General features: G+C 44.3%; 1 protein-coding gene across 1 annotated transcript in view; it reads left to right on the forward strand.

Moving 5' to 3' along the window:
* Positions 1-24,002, forward strand: part of MID2 (midline 2) — a 721,370-nt gene that overhangs the window by 461,794 nt on the left and 235,574 nt on the right. The window contains exon 4 of the mRNA XM_030209458.1: positions 9,562-9,669. Coding sequence (XP_030065318.1) covers positions 9,562-9,669 — 108 coding nt within the window. The remainder of the gene's footprint in view (positions 1-9,561; positions 9,670-24,002) is intronic.

Genomic DNA, 24,002 nt, shown 5'->3' on the forward strand with positions numbered 1-24,002 from the left:
CATGTTGTCTTCTTTTCCATCTCTCCTCTTGTCTCTCATTTTCCTCTGTTCTATAAATTCCTCATAACCTCCCCTGTGCATTTCTGTTCCATGACTCCTTCATGATGTACCCTAACAGGTACTCTAGAGTGTGAAAATAATTGTATATATATTCCATTCCCATTCCATATCTTGCTTCTATGGACAGCTCCTTCTGTCCAGGAGTAATTTTTCTTTTGCTCCCTGAAATTCTCCATGCAGGTGTTGTTGCTTTTTTGACTGCCATGGATCTCATGCTCTCTGATTGGATGTTTGTGTGGTGTTGGGGGGAGGGTTGTCATGGTTGTGCCATGGCTCTCATACTCTACTGACTGGGTGGTTGCAGGGTGCTGGGAGGTGTTGCCAGGGTTGTGCCATGGATCTCAAGCTCCTCTCATTGGGTAGTTGTAGGATGTTCTGGGGGAGGTTACTATGGCTGTGCCATAGATCTCATGCTCCTCTGATTGGATGGTTGTGGGGTGATGGGTGGAAGGTTGCCACAGGTGTGCCATGGATCTCAGGTTATGGGGTATGGGGTGGGGGGGAAGGTTGCCATAGCTAAATACATTTCATGCTCCTCTCATTGGGTGGTTGCAGGGTGTTGGAGGGTACATTGCTACAGCTGTGCCATGGATCTCATGCTTGGCTACTCCTCTAATTGGGTGGTTGTGGGCTATTGTGGGAAGGTCAGCCTGGCTGTGCCACACATCTCATGTTCCTCACATTGAGTAGTTATAACATTTTGGGGAGAGGGTTGTCATGGCTTTGGCAGGCTTCCACCACCATATGCCTCTGGGCCTCACTCCATCTTCTTTTCACTGGGCCTCACTCTGTCTGCTTTTGGCAAGCCCCACACATCTGTTGCTGATTGCCACATCTCTGTTCCTTCTCTTCCTCCATGACGGTAGCACTGTATTTTCTCATCTCCATGAGCATGGTCAAAACGTTTGCATCACAGAGTTAGAAGATATTGGCATTCATGTTTTAAAAATGATCCTGGACCTGAGGACAATTTCCTTCCTTCCTTCTTCAGGGGCCATTTTACTAAGCCGCATAAGCGTCTATGCGCGCCCAATGTGCACCAAAATGGAGTTACCGCCCGACTACCACGTGGCTCTTGCGGTAATTTCTTTTTTGGTGCACATCCATTATGCGTGTCTGAAAAATATTTTTTTATGTTTGAATCTTTTTATTAATATTAATAGGAATCAAGAAAACACATACACTGTATAATATCAGATATTCCCTGCTAAAACATATGCAGCTACCTTTCTTCCTATAATCACAGGTAGCTCTAACACTAATAATGAACAATTTGTATGGTAATCAACAAGACTCCTAACTTCCCCAAATGCAAGACCATATTCAACTAATAGAACAACTTTATATCTTCCAAACTTTTAATCCCCTCCCCTTATTCCCCCGCTCCCCTACCCTTCCCTTCCATCCCAATCCCTCTTGATTTTAAATGTCAATTCCCCTCCCCCCATTCCTCTTGAAAAATATTTTTTATTTTCAGGCATGCGTTACGGACGCATGCCAAGTGGCATTTGGAGTGCGTAGGTCATTACCGCCCGGTTACCATGTGAGTCTTTACCGCTAGGTAAATGGCTGGCAGTAAGGTCTCAGACTCAAAATGGACGCACGGCAATTTTCATTTTGCCACACGTCCATTTTCGGCAAAAAAGGCCTTTTTTACAGGTGTGCTAAAAAATGGATCGGCGTATGCCCAAAACCCGTGTCTACACTACCGCAAGCCATTTTTCAGCGTGCCTTTGTAAAAGGACCCCTCAGGTTCTTCAGTGGCAATGGTGAAGCGATGCGCTTTTAGGATTTAATATTGTATTTAAAGCTGAAATTGTTCTAAGTTTTAACAATTTAATGGCAGTTAAAAAGTAAAATTGTAACCCTGAGTGTTTGAACCAGTTTTTGGATCAGTTGTGGAAAGTGTTTTGTCCTTTATAACTGAAATTGTTATGATTATTCAAAAAGTAGTTTACTTTTAGGACTGGTCATATCCTTGTGTGACAGGTTTTTAGTTTCAGTGGGTATAATAGGATTGTTGTGTTATAGTTTTATTGTAACTGCTTTGAGCTAATATTGGGAAAGCGGAATAAAATCTAATAATTACTGACAGTAACAGTCAAAAATTCTACCAAAAACCAGCTAGCAATGGCACAACCTGTACTCTTAGTGTTCGTCAGCCTGCAAGCATATCCCCTTCACCAGTTCATATTTCGCCTTTATTTTTCTCTCACTCTGTACAGCTTCTTTCCTCTCTTCTCCTTCCCTTTTCCTTGCTTTCCTTTTGCTTTCTTCCTGCTCTTTTCCCCTAGCTTCCTTGCCCTTTCCTCCCTCCAACCTCTTGCTTCTTCAAAATGACACATCTCCTCTGTGATCTAGAGAGAAACGGTGGCAGTGGTTTGATATTCCTTCATAAATTATATGCATATGATATTTTACATTTTATACAAAACTGGAAAGCATTACAAACATCTTGAAGGACAGGATTAGAATTCACAATGATCTTCACATGGAAGTTTCAGAAACAGGATAATACTCTTCAAGGATAAATGTAAGGAAAATCAACTCTGTAAATCCAAAACAAGAAAGTCTAGCTAAGCAATGATATTGAAGCAAAGATCTGTGGATATTCTGATCAGGCTAATTGTAGGTTAATATGTGTTATGAACAACAGTACAGGGTTAATCAAAGATTTTTTTTTTAATTACATTTGTACCCCGCGCTTTCCCACTCATGGCAGGCTCAATGTGGCTTACATGGGGCAATGGAGGGTTAAGTGACTTGCCCAGAGTCACAAGGAGCTGCCTGTGCCTGAAGTGGGAATTGAACTCAGTTCCTCAGGACCAAAGTCCACCACCCTAACCACTAGGCCACTCCTCCACTCCTGTATAGATTAAGATGAGTAGATTAAAATGAATAGTATGTAATTAAATATAGATTATTTTATATAATGTTTTTATAGGCATCTGGAAAGCAAGTTTGAAATTATCTGTTAAAGATGGGATAGTAATAGCGCCAAATACAGAGGGAAGGTTATTCCAACTATGTGGTGCATGAAGAGTGAAAGGCCAAAATATCTATACAAGAATATCACTTGTATGAAAAATAAAGTATTTTTCCTATTTTATTAACCATTAGTAAGGTATTTGTTAGATAACTGTGTTCAGTTTTGGGTGTCTCATTTCAAGAAGGATATGGTTATTCTTAAGAAAGCCCCAAGGAGAGCAAGAAATTAAATATTTGAGGTTACGTGACATATGAGGAAGCGATGAGTGAGTTGGGTGGAGGAGTAGCCTAATGGTTACAGCAGTGGGTGGCGACCCAGGGTAGCCAGGTTCAAATCCCACTGATGCACCTTGTGCTCTTTGGCAAATCAGTTATTCCTCCATTGCTTCACATCCAAGTTAGACTGCAGGCTATCAAGGGATAGAGAAATTACCTACAGTACCTACTTTGAGCTACGCACTATACAGGTGTGGACTAAAGTCAGATCCCCTTCCCTAAGGAAGATGATATTGAAATGTGACTTGACATCTTCAGTATATGAAGAAGGATGGTTCTTTTAAAACAGGAAACATATTTACTCCTGGAGCAATTCTGTACTATCTCTATATGTGATTTTGTTTTGTAGAATTTCCCCATCGTAAGGCCTGATACCCCCCCCCCCCTCAACTCCCTATCTTGCTGCAGCTCCTCACCCCTTAGCCTTCCTTGTCTTTTTCAATTCTTTCTCCCTCTAACTTCCAACATGACCCCCAATTCTTTGTTCCTCAAAGGTCTCCCCCCCCCCAAATGTACCTACCCCCACCTTTTCTCCTCCTCAGCCCCCAGGCATATATACCATCTATCCATCTTATTCCCCTACCCCACCCCCACACATACTCCTAGTCAAATACTTATCTCATCCTCTCTTTTCTCCTCCTCCCCCCCCCCCCCGTTTCATTATTCCCCTCACCACATATCTAGCTTGCTTTAGAAATACCCAGCTCTGTGGCAGACATACCCACCAGCATGATCCAGTGACCCCCCCCCCCCCCACTCTAGCTTGCTCAAGCTACCCCCAACTATATGGCACACTTATCCTAGGTTGCTTCAGCAACCCCTACCCCCATGGCACCTACACCACCTTGCTCCAGTGAACAACCCTCCCCTACCTTACTCCTTTTGTGAGGTGGAATGGAGGAGTAGCCTAGCGGTTACTGCAGTGGACTTTGATCCTGGGGAACTGGGTTCAGTTCCCACTGCAGCTCCTTGTGACTCTGGGCAAGTCGCTTAACACTCCATTGCCCCAGGTACAAATAAGTACCTATATATACTATGTAAACTACTTTGAATGTAGTTGCAAAGAACACAGAAAGGAGGTGTATCAAGTCCCATTTCCCTTTTCTCCAGTAATCTCTAAACTGCAACACATCTCCGGTTTGCTCCTGTTGCCCCCTTGCTCCCATCCCCAAGGGACATTTTCGAAAGGGACATTCTCGCAAAACATCCCGATCAAGGGGCGGGGAAACCCGTATTTTCGAAACAAGATGGACGTCCATCTTTCGTTTCGATAATAGGGACATCCAAATCCTGACATTTGGTCGTCCTTAGAGATTGTCGTCCCTAGACATGACATTTCTGATTTTCAGCAATTTTCGAAACCAAGGTTGTCCATCTCTGAAACGACCAAATGCAAGCCATTTGGTCATGGGAGGAGCCAGCATTTGTAGTGCACTGGTCTCCCTCACATGCCAGGACACCAACCGGGCACCCTAGGAGGCACTGCAGTGGACGTCATAAATTGCTCCCAGGTACATAGCTCCTTTACCTTGTGTGCTGAGCCCCCCAAACCCCCCCTAAAACCCACTACCCCCAACTGTACACCATTACCATAGCCCTTACGGGTGAAGGGGGGCACCTAGATGTGGGTACAGTGGGTTTCTGGTAGGATTTGGAGGGCTCGTCATTTCCTCCACAAACGTAATAAGTAGGGGGGTATGGGCCTGGGTCTGCCTGCCTGAAGTGCACTGCACCCACTAAAACTGCTCCAGGGACCTGCATACTGCTGTGATGGATCCGAGTATGACATCTGAGGCTGGCAATCAATATTTTGAAAGATATTTTTTGAGGGTGGGAAAGGGTTAGTGACCACTGGGGGAGTAAGAGGAGGTCATCCCCTATTCTCTCCGGTGGTCATCTGGTCATTTCGGCCACCATTTTGTGCCTTGGTTGTAAGAAAAACACAACCAGGTAAAGTCATCCAAGTGTTCTTCAGGGACGTCCTTGTTTCTTTTGATTATGGGTCGAGGACGTCCAAGTGTTAGGCACACCCAAGTTGCTATGCCTCCGATATGCCCCCTTGAACTTTGGCCGTCCCTGCGACAGAAAGCAGTTGGGGACGTCCAAAATCGGCTTTTGATTATACTGATTTGGATGACACTGTGAGAAGGACACCCATATCCCGATTTATGTCGAAAGATGGGCGTCCTTCTCTTTCGAAAATGAGCCCATAAGTGACCCTTCCCCTTTGGCACAGCTGCCCTTCTTGTTTCAGCTCCCCCTCCCTCCACTGTATCTAAATTTGCTGCTTTCTTTCATACCTTGATTGCAGCAGGATGATGATACGAACAGCTCCACATTGGACCACACTCTCCTCCTCTGCCATTCAAACAAAATTACAAGAAAGGGAAATGGGACTTGATATACTGCCTTTCTGAGGTTTTTGCAACTGCATTCAAAGCGGTTTACATATATTCAGGTACTTATTTTGTACCAGGGGCAATGGAGGGTTAAGTGACTTGCCCAGAGTCACAAGGAGCTGCAGTGGGAATCGAACCCAGTTCCCCAGGATCAGAGTCCGCTGCACTAACCACAAAACAAAATAACAAACAAATCCATAAAACACATTGAAGTGTACTTAAAATTCTGAGTGAACAAATAACATTTCTGAAGAGATGTTAAAGTCTGTAATGCATCAGGCAGCGTATTCCACCTATCTGAAGGCCATTTTCCCTGACATTTGTTTTCCAAGAACAGACTTACCTGGGCTTTCAACAACCTCCTCCGTGAAGAACAGATACACCACCCATGCATGTAGATTTGTACATGTGAACATAACAAATAAGGAGCTTGAAGTGTTAAAACGTTAACATTCAAAACCAAACTTTGAATGCATGGTACAAGGGGTTCGAAACATTCAAATCAAGATTTTGTAGTATCAGAAATTCTATAAAGTACCACTTATGTGCATATGTCATTAGAAAGAATAATGACATCTATGTGCACATATATGCCAGAATTCTGCCTAAGTGCTATTCTACTAATATATTCATATTTTACAGTCTGGGCAGGACTCAACATATGTGTGCAACTTATAAAATACTACAAATTACATACATATCTCCAGCACTTAGGTGATCACACCAATGCTAGATCTATGGCTGGTGTTAAGTCCTTGCACCTAAATTATAGGTATGTACACTAGTATTCCATAAAGGAAAGTAGGCGCCTAAATTCTATTATAGAATATTCTACCAGGCACTCTCTGGATTTCTGTTTATAAGCACCTAGTTATAAAAATTCCCCAATAGGGAAAATTCTATAACTTGGCACCTCAATGGGGTACAATGAGTGTGAATTCTATAACTGCACTTAGATGTACCTAAGACATTGTAGAATACCAGTGTAAGCCTGCTTTGGTTCACCAGACATTGGTATTCTATAAGTTGTATCTGTCCCTTGGCATCACACCAATAGCCCACCCTCTGCGGTGCGTTAATTTGTTTGGATTTTGCTCATACCTTTGTTGGAATATTCAGGTACAGTTGGTAGTTCCATGTCAGTCTCCTAATCTAATTTTGTAGATGAGGCAATGGAGGGTTAAGTGACTTACTCAACATCACAAGGAGCAATAGTGGGATTTGAACCAAGCACCTCTGGATGTCAAACTTAGTGCTCTAACCACTAGGCTATTCTTCCATTCCACTCTCTTGCAGTTACATGCCATAGCACTTATGTGCTACTTTATAGATTAGTGCAAAGTGCATTTTGGTATATATCTGCCAAGTAGAGCAGCACTTATATGTACAATGGATATCAATGTCCAAAACTGTAATGGGGCATGGTCTGGGTGTGTTTTGGGTGGGACTAGGGTGAGCCCAAAAGGTAGATGTTCATTCCCCGTTTCAGAAGGGGAATGAACGTCAAAGTCCAAAAAGATGGATGTGGGGAGTTAGACCTGCTACCCAGGACACCTAGGTTACAGTAGAGACCTCCATTTGAACAGCACTCCACTGGAGGGATTAGCGAAGTTCGCCTCCTTAATCCCCCAGTGGTTAATGTGTCCCCCCGCCCTTCGAAAGCAAAACAGGCAAGGGATGATGGCTCATATGAACATTTTTTGTTCTGGAACACAGATGTTCATACCCTCTGAGTAATTGGACCAGATTTGTGGAATACATTTTGTATGGATTTGAGATTAGAAACAAATCTCAGGTTATTCAGGAGAAAATTAAAAACATTTTTGTTTCCCCATTAATCTGAACTTTTTTTGTGTGTGATGTGATTTATTGTTAATCTGATGTTATTCTTATTTGGGTTGTTTTCTGTTCTTTGTTTAAATACTTTTATTGTTTTATGTATTCTGTAAACCATTTTAAATGATCACTAGATCAGGAAAATGGTATATAAATGTAAATAAATAAAAATAAATAAATAAAGGTGTACATAACCGCACACACCCATTTCTAGAATTTCATCCATTGTGTCCAAGTGATTCATGCACAATGAAGGTAACTTTACAATAGGGCACCTTGGTATAAAAAGCATATATAGATTGACGTTAATAAAGTGTCATATCTGATCATGGAGGGAGGGGGAGAGAAGAAGGAAAAAAGGAGATTGCTAGATATCTGAAATTGTATGGCAGATTATAGGTGCTCTCAGTTTTAACTCGGAGTTGCCACAATCAATTTGCATGAAATAGATTTGCATATTCTGGATCTCCAGCGTATACAAGTGTGCCTCATCCATGTTTGTGAGGGATAACCTGAAAAGCAGGTGTGCCTCAAGGACAGGACTGGAAAACACTGTTGTAAGTGGTGTTCTATAATTATAAATCCAAGAATTACAAAAACAATTCTGAGGTGTCAGAATTACAAAGTGGGTGCAGTATTTTCAGAAATAACAGATACAAAGTTATTTGTGGTTTGGGCAATCACTGGTCCCTTAGAAAATCTTTATGTAAGTATTTCCGGAGAAAGATTGATAGTGCCATATATTTTGGTGTGAAAATGAAGACTGCAGCATTGATGATGTCAGCTTTATTTTTTGCACAATTCAAACACTCAGATTCATTAGTTAGATTGTCCTTTATGCTATGCATTCTCTATTCTGCAAACAGTGTGCTCTGTGCCTTCCCTTACTGCTTAATTTCTTACCCTCCCTTCTTAGTCTTACAGTGTGCCCTGTATATTCTTCTCCAGACCGCACAGCATCTTCTCGGTTCTCTCGCCTTTCGTGCTGAGTATGCTTTCTTCATGGCTGTAGTCCTTGAGATGGCTCCATGTGTCTTGCAAGGGTGTCTCCGGACTGTTCTTCTATACCTGTATTGGTACCTCCTTGCTTTGCTGCTAGCCCTACATGGGCGCCTCCTGGATATGCTTCTAGCCCTGCACGGGCGCCTCTTGGGCATGCTGCTAACCCTGCATAGGTACCTCTTGGGCATGCTGCTAGCCCTACACTGGCGCCTCCTGGGCAAGCTACTGGTCCTACATGGGCTCCTACTCGCTGCACTCCTAGCCCTATATGGTCTCCTCCTCGCAGCACTGCTAGCCCTACATGGTCTCCTACATGGTCTCCTCCTCGCAGCACTGCTAGCCCTATATGGGCTCCTCCTCGCTGCACTGCTAGCCCTACATCGGCTCCTCCTCGCCACACTACTAGCCCTATATGGGCTCCTCCTCGCTGCACTGCTAGCCCTACATCGGCTCCTCCTCGCCACACTACTAGCCCTACATCGGCTCCTCCTCGCTGCACTGCTAGCCCTACATGGGCACCACCTGGTCATGCTGCTAGCCCTGCATGGGGGTCTCTGGGTCACACTCCTAGCCCTTTGTGCTTGTCCCCTGGCTGCTCTTGTAACTCTGCATGATCGCCCCCTGGCTCTACTGCTAGCCCTGGATGCTGTGCATGCCAGTCTTCTAGTTGTCCTTGTTCCTCTTTTTCGTCTTCGGTGTCGTTTTGGTGTCGATTGTGATCTGCTTTGACACCTCGCCAATCTGCCTACCTCACACACACTTCCATGCACCATTCTCTTGGTCTTGTTCACTCTCCTCTTTACCATTCTGAGCGCCTTTAGTAGCACCTGAAGGCTGCTTTCCATATATGTCTCTGCTCAGAATCTTATTGGCCTCTGGCACTGATTCAGAATGACCGCAGTGTACTGAAAGTACATAGATTGTGCTGAACTGACTTTTGGGCTGACCGCACTGCCAGATTATGTCCTCTGTAAAACTTTGGGTTAATGTTTCTGGACAGGTGAACACAGCAATGCATGAAGCTAAACTGCTGGAGGAGTGCGATGAGCTGGTGGAGATAATTCGTCAAAGGAAGCAGGTGATCGCTGTCAAAATCAAAGAAACCAAGGTAAGGAAATGTCACTACGCACTCTATGTTATGGGCTTACTTATAACAAGACACCTATGTAAGAAATCCGTAAGTGCCATAAGAAATCCATAAGTGCCTTTCTCAGTGGTTCCAAAACCTGGACATGGAGGCACCCCAGCCAGTCAGTTTTCAGGATATCCACAATGAATATTCAAGAGAGAGATTTGCATGCCAGTCTCTCTCATGAATATTCATTATGGATATCCTGAAAATCTGCCTGGCTGAATTGTCTCCGGGGCCAGGATTGGGAACCACTGACCTATTTGCCTTTATAAAACCAGCTCCCAGATCCAGCCCAGTAGTGCACAAATTTACACCTGCTCCGAAAAAGGGGTAAATGTGTGCCAGTACTCTGTGGGGGCAATTCTATAACAGGGCACCTCCATTTAAGTGCCCCAGTGCTATGTGGGAAGTACTTATTCTGTAATGGCATCGGGGGTACCACAATTCTGATTTAGAATACTAGCATAAACCTGCACTGGGGCACCTAAATTTAGGTATGGTCATGTATGCCAGGTCTATGGCTGACATAAATGGATGAGCCTTAGTGTGTCATGCAATGGTGTGTGAGTAAGTTAAAGACATGCCCATGCCCCTCCCATGCTCCACCCCGTGTGTATGACCCCTTTCAGTTACGTGTTATAGCACTTATGCGTTACCTTATAGAATAGTGCATAATTCCACTTTTTCTATGCACGTGTCTGTTGCCTTTTATGCGTTTACCCACATATTTTATAAGATATGCATGTACATTGCAACTCTACCTCTGCTTAGTGCAAATTATTCCCCTGGGAATACCAACACACAGATCGATTGGAAACAGGCAGGGCCGGTCTTAGGGCGAGGCGACCGAGGCGGCCGCATAGGGCCCCGTGCTCAAGGGGGCCCCGCGCGGCGCGCCTGGGGTCGCCCTGCCCGCCGCTCCCCCCCCGACGATCAATCGCTGTTCCGTAAAAAATTTGAGAAGGGCCGAGTAGCAGGCAGCGCCTCGCGTCTGCCTTGCTAGTAAAAATCTCCTGCACGTAGTCGGGCCGGCCTTCCCGCATTAAGTCCCGCCCTCCTCTGAGGTAATAGGCTCTTCCCGCATTAAGTCCCGCCCTCCTCTGAGGTAATAGGCTATTACTCAGAGGAGGGTGGGGCAATGCGGGAAGAGCCTATTACCTCAGAGGAGGGCGGGACTTAATGCGGGAAGGCCGGCCCGACGACGTGCAGGAGAATTTTACTAGCAGGGCAGACGCGAGGCGCTGCCTGCTACTCAGCAATTCTCAATTTTTTTTTTAAAGTTAGTGGGTGCAGCAGGAGTTGGTAGGTGGGTCGGGTCGGGGGGGGGGGACTCAGATGGGAGAAGGGTGTGGGATGGGGGTTCTCAGTTGGGGGAAGGGGGTAAGGGGGACTCAGATGGGAGAAGGGTGTGGGATGGGGGTTCTCAGTTGAGGGGAGGGGGTAAGGGGGACTCAGATGGGAGAAGGTTGCAGGGTGGGGGTTCTCAGATGGGGGAGGGGTAAGGGGGACTCAGATGGGAGAAGGTTGCAGGGTGGGGGTTCTCAGATGGGGGGAGGGGGTAAGGGGGACTCAGATGGGAGAAGGGTGTGGGATGGGGGTTCTCAGATGGGAGAAGGGGGCTGAAACTGGGGTTTGAGAAGGGGCCATATGGGAAATGGGGACCATGCATGGGGCTGGTGGGAAAATAGGGCATGCGTGGGTCAGGTGGGAGAATGGTTCTGGGGCTGAAAAGGGGGACTCTAATACAAGGCATGTGGATGAAGGGGGCTGGAACTGGGGGCTGAAAAGGAGGGTAGGTGGGATAAGGGAGCTAGTACTGGGACTGGAGGCTGAAAAGGGGCAGGGGCTGAAACTGTGGGTACTGGGGGCTGAAAAGGAGATAAGGAGAAGTGGCTGGGGCTGAAGCTTGGGACTGGTGAGAGAAAAGGGCTGGGGACTGGGGTTGAAACTGGGAGCTAAAAAGGGGACAGGGAGGAGTGGCTGGGGGCTGAAGCTCGGGACTGGTGGGAGAAAAGGGCTGGGGCTGAAACGGGGGACTGGTGGGATAGTGGGGCTGGAACTGGGGGCTGAAAAAAAGGGGCAGAGAGAGGGGCAGATCCTGGATGGAAGGGGGAGTGAGAGGGAGGGCAGACTCGGATGGATGGGAGAGGGAGGGCAAATGGTGGATTGAAGGGGCAGAGAGAAAGGGCAGACAGTGGATGGAAGGGATAGAAAGGGCAGACAGTGAATGGAAGGGGCAGAGATAGAGGGCAGATGTGCACGAAAGGGGCAGGGAGAGAGGGCAGACATTGGATGGAGGGGACAGCAGAGAGGGCAGACACTGGATGGCAGAAAGAGAGCGAAGACAGATGCTGGATGGAAGGAAGACAGTGAAAAGAAGATGAGGAAAGCAGAAACCAGAGACGACAAACTGTAAATAAAATATATATTTTTATTTTTTTGCTTTAGGATATAGTATTGTAGCTGTGTTAATAAATGTTTATAATAGAACATGTAAATAAGGTAATCTTTTTAGTGGACTAATTTTAATACATTTTGACAAACTTTCGGAGAACAAAGCCCCCTTCCTCAGGTCAGGATAGGATACTGAAACAGCTCTATACTGTATTGACCTGAGGACGGAGGTTTTGGCCTCTGAAAGCTAAATGTATTAGTCCAATAAAATGGTATTATTTTATTTTCTATATTTGTTTTATTTCTATTTGTTAATTTGTAAAGTGGTGATTGGTATTTGTTAGTTTTTTTTCAAATTTACATCTGTTGTCTTTATATTTTGCACAGTACTAGGGGACATTTTCTATTTCTGTGGTGTTGTATTGTATGCAGAGTCTGGCATCTTGGGGGTTCAGTTTAATTTTTGTCTAAATAGAAAGTTTAAATATTACTACTTATTCTATAGTGGATTAGGGTGTATCTGTGTTTGTGAAAAAGACATGGTTTCCAGTTGGCATTGACTGTGCAGGATCGACAAGCCCTGGAGCTGGGGACCTTGGAGCTCAGAGGGAGGGGTGGCCGGCTCTGGAGCTAGGGTGGGGGTGGAGCTAGGGTGGGGCGGGGCTAGGGTGGGCGGGGCTAGGGTGGGGCCCCATCAAATTGGTCTGCATAGGGCCCCGCACTTGCTAAGACCGGCCCTGGAAACAGGCACAATCTTTCCATGCATGCACTTTTGACGCATGTATATGGTCACGCGTTTTTTTTTAAAAAGCTCTTTTCTGTATGGTAAACAGAATTTCATGTGGAAAAAATCTTCATAAAATAACTCACACACCTGCATGCTAGAAATGGATATAACAAGGCTTACAGTGTCTGCCAGCTCTCAATTTTAGGCTCGGTGTAGGCAGAGAGAGAATAATCCTCCTGATCTAAAGGGGATCTTCCCTCCTCACCTGTGATTTGTGGCACCAGTTGGCCATTCAAGGGAGTCTCCTGCCCTTTCAAGATTTGCAACCCAGATCAGAACTGTGAACAGAACTGAATCAGCTGTTGGTTCAGATTGTGATGAAGAGAGGCAAAAGAAGAACCTATCTCCACAGGTCAGGAAGCAGAAACCAAAAAAGCAGTAGAGATGACCAAAGACCAGTGCGGAGCCAAAATAGTCTCTTAGATAACGTTTAATTGATAATGGTTAGCATAAATACACTTGAAGAGGTACAGAACTGCTACAGGGATTCGACACAGGTCATGTTTCTCCTATAGTGCCTGCATCAGGCGTCCACAATACATAATTCTGAACAAGAACAAAAGTACAAATTAAAATCACATAAATACTACTAAAAATATGTTTAAAAGATTGACACATATATGTAAATGTAAGTATCAATAATGAGCGTGAATGGAACAGACGTAAAAGACCAAGCTAGAATAATATTTAAAACCAATATTAAAATCAATGAAAAATCAGAAAAAGAAAGTGAGTGAGTACAATTGTAAAAAAGACATAACCAAAGGTGCATACATCAAATGCACTAAGTTGTGTATGAACTCACAAAGCATAGCAACAAACCTACGTGAGAGCCAAAGATGGGAAAAGCATAAAGGTAAAATGAAAGTTTCTATTTAAAAAAGTCACAAATAAAATAAGTGCACATACACTAAGGGGCAGACAGCCAATGTAACAGTGTATAATATACGCATAAATTTACCTTGGAGAAGTAAAGGAATGGATATCCAGGAAAGGACAGGCAATCATGCATGAAATAACAATTATTTGAATATGAAATGCAGAGACCACCAGCTGGTAAGGTGCTGAAAACATGTGAACTTATATAACATGCATATAAAATGAGTGAGCTTTTACTGTGGCAATGCTATAGCGGATGTCTGAGAAGATATCATGAACATGAAAAAAAATGTGAAGCTTCATTGTTAAATCATGGTTGGTGTTGAAACATAAACAGAAAAAAAGCAACACTGGGCCTTCAGGATGGAGATAAATGTAGTTCTATTTATTCGGAAAATGACCCGATATGGGCCGTGTTTTGGCTTACAAACGCCTGCCTCAGTGGTCAAAATTAAAAACATATAAATATAAAAATCAGACATTACATATATAGAAAACTTCTCTTAAAACTATATATAAAATAAACATGATTTATGAATTTACACTGAAAACGGCACATACTTATAGGGAAACTTAAAAAGTACTTTCCCCGTGGTGGTAAAAATCAGGTACGAACCTGTTCTTTAAAAAAAACACAGGGCACCTTTTACAAAGCGGTGCTACTGATTAGTGGCACACTGAATGCAAAAAAGCCCATTCAGTTCCCATGGGCGTCTTTGCATTTAGTGCATGCTAATCAGTGGCACCGCTTTGTAAAAGGATCCCATATAGAAGTTTAAAAAAGTAAATAAAAATATATAAAAGACATTATGAACTACTAGTAAAAAAAGGCCCATTTCTGACACAAATGAAATGGGCGCTAGCAAGGTTTTCCTTGGAGTGTGTATGTTTGAGAGAGTGTGTGTGAGAGTGACTGTGTGTGAGAGAGAGAGAGAGAGAGAGTGAATGTGCGAGTGTGTGTGTGTGACAGAGAGAGAGTGAGACTGGGTGCGAGTGTGTCTGTGAGAGAGAGAGAGTGTGTGTGTGAGAATGAGAGTGTGTGCCATGGGCCCCCCCTCCCTCCCATCCTCCCAGTTCCAAGGTTCCCCCTCCCTCTCTGAGTTCCAGGATTGTTGCCCCCTCCCTCCCTCCGAGTTCTAGGGTCATCCCCCTCCCTCCCTTCTTCCCTCCCTCCAAGTTCCAGGGTCGTTCCCTCCCAGTTCCAGGTTCCCCCTTCCTGCCTTCCGAGTTTCAGGTTCCCCCTCCCCCCTCCGAGTTTCAGGTTCCCCCCTTCCTCCCTCCCTCCCCTCTCCGAGTTTCAGGTTCCCCCCTCCCTCCCTCCGAGTTCCAGGGTCGTCCCCTACCTCCCTCCCTCCCTCCGAATTCCAGGGTCGTCCCCTCCCTTCCTTCCCTCCGAGTTCCAGGGTCATCCCCCTCCCTCCCTCCCTTCTTCCCTCCCTCTGAGTTCCATGGTCGTTCCCTCCCAGTTCCAGGTTCCCCCTTCCCTCCTTCTGAGTTTCAGGTTCCCCCCTTCCTCCCTCCCTCCCCCCTCCGAGTTTCAGGTTCCCCCCTCCCTCCCTCCGAGTTCCAGGGTCGTCCCCTACCTCCCTCCCTCCCTCCGAATTCCAGGGTCGTCCCCTCCCTTCCTTCCCTCCGAGTTCCAGGGTCATCCCCCCTTCCTCCCTCCCTCACTTTGAGTTCCGGGGTCATCCCCGCCCTCCCTCCGAATTCCATGGTCGTCCTCCCCCTCCCTTCATCCCTCCCTTCCTCCGAGCTCCAGGGTCCCCCCCTCCGAGTTTCAGGGTCGTCCCCTCACTCCCTCCGAGTTCCAGGGTCGTCCCCTCCCTTCCTCCCAGTTCCAGGGTCCCCCCTCCCTCAGTCTGAGTTCTAGGGTCATCCCCCTCCCTCCCTCCGAGTTCCAGGGTCGCCCCTCCGAGTTCCAGGGTTGTCATCCCCTCCCTCCCTCCCTTCTTCTCTCCCTCCGAATTCCAGGGTCATCCCCTCCCTCCCTCCGAGTTCTAGGGTCGTCCCCTCCCTCCCTCCCTCCCTCCAAGTTTCAGGTTCCCCCTCCCTCCCTCCAAGTTCCAGGGTCATCCCCCCTCCCTCCGAGTTCCAGGGTCATCCCCCCTCCCTCCCTCCGAGTTCCAGGGTCGTCCCCTCCCTTCGAGTTCCAGGGTCGTCTGTCCCCTCCCTCCCTCCCTCCCTCCGAGTTCCAGGGTCGTCCCCCCCTCCCTCACTTCGAGTTCCAGGGTCATCCCCTCCCCCTCCCTCTGAGTTCCAGGGTCATCCTCCCCTTCCTCCCTCCTTCCGAGCTCCAGGGTCATCCCCTCCCTCCCTCCCTCTGAGTTCCAGGGTCGTCCCCTCCCTCCAAGTTCCAGGGGACCAAGTTTCAGGTTACCCCCTCCCTCCCTCTCTCCCTCCGAGTTTCAGGGTCTCCCCTCCCTCACTCTCTCTGTTTCAGGGTCCCCCTCCCTCCCTCCCTCCCAGTTCCAGGGTCATCATCCCTCCCTTCCTCCCTCCCTTCCAGTTCCAGCACCCCTCCCTCCGAATTTTAGGAGTCATCTTCACTTACCAGTTACGGCGGCCGTCAGCAGTGGTAAAAGGTGTGTAGGCTCGGCCTTTCTCTCTCTCTCAGCTCTGGTCCTGCCCTCATTTCCTGTTTCCGCAAGGGCGGGACCAGAGCTGAGAGAGAGAGAAGGGCCGAGCCTGCACGCCTTTTACCGCTACTGCCGTCCACCGTAAACCCAACTTGGTAAGTGAAGATGACTTTTAAAATTCGGAGGGAGGGGGCCTGGAACTGGAAGGGAGGGAGGGAGGAAGGGATGGACGACGACACCCTCATGCGTGTGACGTCACGTTCCTTTGCCTGGCAACTCTGCAGCGTTCCCTTCCAGTGATTGGTCACTGCTAGTTGTGACGAACCAGGAAGCACGCAAACGTCAGGACAGGAGATGGATACAGCAGGCAGCATGAACCCTTCAAACCCTTCACTGCCACGGAGTCAGCTTCAAAACGTTGGAGATGCTTTTTATTATAGTAGATAGGGGGCAGATGAAAAAAAGAATGTGAAAACATTAGAGATTTGTGGCAGTACTCACAATCAAAGCAGACTTCAATGGGGTCAGTCCAACAGCATTTCTCCTCCTGCCATATAATAACAACAGCTGGGGCGAAGAGTCATTTTCTCTTGGAAAACTTTCTCCTTAAAAAGCTTAAAAAGCGCACTGAGGGACTATAAAAGATATATATAATGGATCCTTAAAAAGTGTGAGAAGGCAGAAAATAGGACTGTACAGCTGAAAAGGATGTTTTTGACATTGAATTAATTAAACACGTGATCAATTTTTTTAAAAAGTCACAAGCGACAAAACCAATTATAAAATCTGATGCAACATGACATGACAGTGCCCACCTGGAAACTCTAATTCTTGTTTAAAATAATGCTGGAAAATCATGAAAAATACTAAAAAATTAATGCACTCCAGCAGCCATTTTGGAAGCATTCCAATGGCACATATGATGTCATCGGGTTCAGGAAGTGCTGAAGTGTGAGATTGTTACTGCTGTGCCCAAAATGTCTGTGGGTGCTATTAGAGAATAAGAAACATATGGAAATTGGTATTGATGACTCAAACAGGGATGTAAAAAAGGGGAGAAAGGCAATGCGCATAGATAAAAAGATAATTTAGAAATGAATGCATATAAGCATAATGCATGAATCTAAAAATAATAAATACATTTTAAAAGATAAAAATATGGCTATGTAAAAAATTGAATAAAAAATGTTAGTGCATAATCATCACTAGAAAAGGAGGGTGAGTGACCTTTTCCGTGTTCATAGAAGGTATTTCAGGTATAGTCTATTTCTTCCAAAGCCAACAGTGATTTATCAGAATAAAAAAATCTTGAAACAGCATATGGAGGCAAAACAAAAAGGTTACAAAAAGGTTTTAGGTCCATCTCCACATTGAGCCCATTTGGTTCAACTGCATTAAGTTGTAAATGAAGCATTGTTCATCTTTTAATAATATCTGATCCAAATCTCCACACCTCGCTGCATTTTTTGTATTTTCTTTATGACAAAGAATTTTAAGTCATTTATGGAGTGGTTAAGGACATCTCCAGTGTGTAACTAAAGGTATTGAAGCAATGTTTCTGGAAATGCAACTTCTGTATTCTTATGATTCTAGTTTTTTATCATTCTTTTGGTTTTTCCAACATAGAGTAATTTGCACAGACAAATGATCACATACATGACATAGGTGGAATTGCAATTAGTAGTGTGATGAAGTTTGGTTGATCTTTGTGTGAAGATGGATGAAGTTAATACATGTCTGCAGACGGAGCAAGAGCCACACTGGAAATGACCTGTGTACATGATCTCTTCTGTAGTGGATTCTGATAACTGAGAGTATACCAGTTTTCCTTTTAAATTCTTATTGTGTGCATGGGCAATGACATGTTTCCTACCTCTAAAGCAGGGGCTAAATATCGGATCCCATGTTTTGATGCTGCATATGCATGAGCAGAGTTTGAATGAAGCATGGGTAAAGGACGCAAATACACATGTAAATTATAGGGATGGGCTGGTTGCAACAAAATGAGAAATATCATTGACATATCCTATATCATTGCATGTCATTAATGAATGAAAACGAGGAGAAAAACCATAGAGGCTGTTTTCAAATATTTGAAAGGTATTAATCCGCAAACGAACCTTTTCTGGAGATGGGAGGGCAGTAGAACGAGAGGACATGATATGAGAGTTAAGGGGGGCAGACTCAAGAAAAATGTCAGGAAGTATTTTTTCACGGAGAAAGTGGTAGATACTTGGAATGCCCTCCCGCGGGAGGTGGTGGAGATGAAAACGGTAGCGGAATTCAAGCATGCGTGGGATAAACATAAAGGAATCCTGTGCAGAAGGAATGGATCCTCAGAAGCTTAGCCGCTGGTGTTTGGGTGGTGGGGCTAGTTCTGGGCAAGACTTCTACGGTCTGTGTCCTGAAAATGGCAGATACAAATCAAGGTAAGGTATACACAAGAAGTAGCACATATGAGTTTATCTTGTTGGGCAGACTAGATGGACTGTGCAGGTCTTTTTCTGCTGTCATCTACTATGTTACTATGTTTTACCAAATGGCAGTAAATGGTGGCCCACAGTGGCATTGTTGTGTGAGATCACCGTGCACCGAGGCCACATTTTACCACCACAGATAAAAGTGTTTCTTTAAAAAGGGACAATAAATGGCTGTGTGGTAATTAAAACATTGCCACGCAGCTGCTTACTGCTGGAGCCCTTACCGCCTGTTTAGCGGTATATATCTTGGTTTTGCCTACATCGAAAGAAGAAGTAGTGGATCAAACACGATAGAGAAATTGGTGAAGAGCTTGTCACCCACCAGAGCTCAAGTATATCCCTGCTCCTCAACAATATTTAGATCAATGCCGGAGATAATTGTTCCTTTTTAAAAAAAAAAATCTAGTGAACAAAGCTCTGCAAGAAGGTTTAGCAGTGGACTTAATTAAAGAGGCAAATGTTAAACCATTATTAAAAAAAAAAAAAATCATCACTGAATGTAAGAATAATGAATAATTACAGACCAATCTCAGTTCTACCATTCTTAGCAAAAATTATTGAGAAAACTGTGTTGCACCAACTAATGGAGTTCGTAGAAGAAAATCATTTGTTAAATGACTGTCAATATGGCTTTAGACCAAACCATAGTGTGGAAGTTTTGTTGCTATTGATTCTAGATGAATTAAGAATTGGAATGGACCAGAACATTAATTGTTGCGTATTGTGATAGTCACATCCATGATAGTTGGGTTAAGGCAGTTTCAGTCTGAAATACAAGTCCCAGAAAGCATTGCAGGCAAGGAGCCAGGGGTGAGATGAGGAACCTGGACTGGACTCCTAGCTGCAATGGGACAAGACATAGGTAGGTGTAAGCTGGCAGGATGTGTAGATTGGCTGCCACTAAGGGGAAAGAGAGATAGGAAACCCTGTGTGCAGGAGCTCATCATTAGTCTAATGCTTAACTCAGCTGGTATGGGTGTGGTGGAAGCTACTGGAAGGAGAATGATTGGTTGTGAGAGCAGAAGCCAAGGATTGATTAGACAGGTGGGAAGGAGGCCCAGGAGGAGTTCAGTTCAGGAGGAGAGAAGCAGTTGCAGGCTGAAAATCCTTGGGTAAGAGAGGTCCCTAAAGTACTGAAGAAGGCTGAAATCTCTTGGGTGTGAGGAAGTCTCTAAAGTATTGAAACCTCCTGAAAGTAAAGGCTGCTTTGTGATTTAACTGGGATGATGAACTGATTGAACTGTTTGTCTTGGGAATTGAACTACTGTTTATTGTGCACTGGATAAAGAGCCCAGACTGAAGCTGACTGTGAGCCTGTATTGAATCCTGGTAGGTGCTGGTAGCCTACTGCTTAAAGGGGACTATTTGCCACACACTTTCAGGTGGCTTACATGTGCTTAAGATTAAAGGTGAATGCTGCTGTTGGAACCCTGTATCAGGTCTACTAGAAACCGGCATGGAATAAAAGCCTTAAAATTGAAGTTGCTGGTGGACATTTGTTTCTTGATTGTACTGGAGCGCTGTCCCTGGTGACAGTATTCACACTTGATATTGCATCAGTATTTGACACTGTTGACCATCAGCTCCTACTTAACAAGCTGTCAGATTTTGGAATTGGTGAACAAGTCCTATTTTGGTTTCTCTCATACTTGCGGAGAAGATGAGTTCATGTTAAAGTACAGGACACAGTTTCCACTAGCTTTCCAATCACGCGTTGTGCACCACAAAGCTCAGCATCTCTAAGGGATGTTTTCCAAGATTTACACATATCATATAGAATATATGCAGACGATGTACAATTCATTATCACTGTTAATAAATATGATCAGGATTTAACTGTACAACTGAAGCGTGAAACTGTGTGCACAAGATTATAGAACTGCAGGGAAAGAGCTTACAATCTGACTGAGTACATAGAGGAGAAATGACTTATTCAAAGTCACAGGACAAGTTGTAGAAAAGGATACCGAACTGGGAGTTTTCAGGTTTGCAGTTGTGTGCTTGAACACTGAACTATCAGCTTGTGAGTGACGTATGCCCTATGGCGTATGCCGGAAAATGTGGTGAAGGCGGTTAGCTTAGCAGAGTTTAAAAAGGAGTTGGACGGTTTCCTAAAGGACAAGTCCATAAACCGCTACTAAACGGACTTGGAAAAATCCAAAATCCCAGGAATAACATGTATAGAAGCTTGCCAGGTGCCCTTGGCCTGGATTGGCCGCTGTCGTGGACAAGATGCTGGGCTCGATGGACCCTTGGTCTTTTCCCAGTATGGCATTACTTATGTACTTATGTTGAACCTCAATAAATGCAATTATGTGCCAAGCTCATTATTTAAAAGCCTTATTCAGTGAAAGAAAGCCAGCCCTGCCACTGAACAAGTTAACATCTTTGATAGTTGATATTTAAAAAATTCAGCAACTGTAAATTCACATGGTAAATAGAGCTAATTCTGAGAAAAAGGGTGTTTGTTACCAGTGCTATGCCACAAGGTTTGATTTTTGAGCCGGGTCCTAACATTTTTGTAAGTGATATTGCTGAAGGGCTGTCTGGAAAGGTTTGCCTCTTTGCAGATGATACCAAAATCTGCAATAGAATAGATGCCCCTGATGGTGAATAACATGAGGGAGGACTTAGTGAAGAGTGAAGCTAAAGGAATGGTCTGGAATTTGGCAGCTAAAATTTAATGCTAAAAAAGCAGGTTCATGCATTTGGGGTTCAAAAACCCGAGGGAATGGTACAGTTTAGGGGGTGAGGACCTTTTATGCACTAAAGAGGAGTGGGACTTGAGTGTGATCATATGTGATGATCTTAAGGTGGCCAAACAGGTAGAAAAAGTTACAGCAAAAGCTAGAAGGATGCTTGGGTGCATAGGGAGAAGAGTGGCCAGTAGGAAAAATGAGGTGATTATGCCCCTGTATAAGACTCTAGTGAGACCTCATTTAGAATAATATTGTGTATAATTCTGGAGACCGCACCTTCAAAAAGATATAAACAGGATGGAATTGATCACTGGTCTTCATCATAAGGGACCAAAATCTATAAATAGCGCTGAAAAAACCCTGCACTTAGTGCTGTTCTATAAGAGGTGCTGAGGGCAGCATTTATAGAATAGCGCTTAGCATTGGGATCAGCGCCTAACTTTAAACGCAAGGATTTGCACTAAGTAAACCCTGATGTAAATCCTTGTGCCTAAATTAAGTACAGGTCTGTCGTACTCTATAACAGCATGCATACATTATAGGAACACCCATGACCCTCCCATGGCCGTACCCCCTTTGGAGCCACATGTAAAATTTATGTGCCGATCCCTGCAACTAAAACTACATGCATAAATTTTAATTGATGCTAATTAATGCCAATAATTGATCATTAGCATTCAATTATTGGTACTAATTGGCTTCAATTAAATTGTATGCACCGTTTTAAGCGCCATTTATAGAATTTGGGGGAAAGTGTATGGGGACAGACTTACAGATCTCAATATGTGCACTTTGAAAGAAAGACGGGAGAGGGGAGATATAATAGCGACATTTAAATACCTGCATGACATAAGATACAAGTCTCTGTCAGTTGAAAGGAAGCTCTGCAACAAGAGGGCATAAGATGAAGGTGAAAGCGGATAGACTCAGAATTAACCTGAGGAAACACTTCTTCACGGAAAGGGTGATGAATTTGTGGAACGGCTTCCTGGTGGATGTGGTGGAGACAAAAACAGTATCTGAATTCAAGAGAACTTGGGACAAGTACATAGGATCTCTAAAGAAGTGATAGGGAGAGTAGATGGCATAGATGGGCAGACTGGATAGACCATATGGTCCTTATCTGCCTACATTTTTTTATGTTTCTTCTTCTTATTATTATTATTATTAGCATTTGTATAGCGCTACCAGAAGCACACAGCGCTGAACACCTGATACAAAGAGACAGTCCCTGCTCAAAAGAGCTTACAATCTAAATAATACAGACAGACAAGACAGTTACAGGTGAGGGAAGTAATGGGTGAGAAGGGAGGAAGGGACAAGGTGAGGGCAATTGTGGCTAGGAGCCAAAAGCAGCAGTGTCTTCCCTTTTCACATGATTCTACCTTCTGTCTAGGTTCCTGGTGCAGAAGCCACTCTGCTGAACTTTAAGCACCCCCTCTGAACAGTGTCTTATATTCTACCCAAACAGCACCCACACTTCACAAAGCCCACTTAGGGCTGTTTCCTTACCTTCTGAGGTGGATATCTCTTGTTCTAGGGGTCCTTTTTGATACTTTGCTTGAGTGGCCCTTAATTTGAACTTCTCTCAGGGCCTCTTGAATCAGAATGTAATGAAGTTTCAGGTCAGCTAGATGTAACTGATGTCACAGAGTCACCTGTTACACAGTGGTCAGTGACATCACAAAGACTTTAACTAGCAAACTAAAAAAAAGGCAACTTTTACCCATGAAATGAGCAAAACCCTGTGAAGTGCCTGTTCGTGGATTTCAGTTCGTTGCATTCCATGTAAAACATCTTCCACTAAAATCTAATACAGAATGAAAAGACTGGTTTTTGGCATCCTTGGTTATCACATCCCTTTGGGCGTTCTTTATTGTCTGTGGGAGAATAACAACTTTATCTGTTAAGCAGTCAGTTTGTATTCCTTATATGTGACTGTTCTTTAGGCTATAAAATAATGCAGCAGGGAAACATTTTCTAAATGCCTCCCTTAAAATGATTTAGAGTTAAATAAATAGTTTGATAAGAGAATAGTAATGGTAATAACTGATGAAATTGTAAATATAAAGAAAGGCAGTTAACATGTGTGCATTGCATCGTATCTAGTTTTCCTGAGTCTTTCAAGGTTTTTTGATTCTACTTGACTGGCTTCAACTCTTGCACATGATTAGATATATAGATGATACTTTTGTGTTTGGCCAGGCAGCAGTGTCATTCATGATATTAGGAGGTCCACAAGCTCAGATGTTAGGCCAGTTTAAATGTGAGTTATGTTGCCTGGACATTATTAAAAGTGAATACATGTTTTATAGGACAAGATCGTGGGGTAGTAGGCAGTCAAAATTTTATTTAAAAAAAAAAGGAAAAGGTACAAGGTTTGTGGTAGATAACACATGATAATGATGTTATTCTTAGTAAATTGGGGGATTAAGTGTTTTAAGCCTTACTGCAGAGAACCTTTAGGAGAAGATATGCATTGTGTCTAGGACAT

This window comes from Microcaecilia unicolor, chromosome 7 (assembly GCF_901765095.1).
Source record: "Microcaecilia unicolor chromosome 7, aMicUni1.1, whole genome shotgun sequence".
NCBI lineage: Eukaryota > Metazoa > Chordata > Amphibia > Gymnophiona > Siphonopidae > Microcaecilia > Microcaecilia unicolor.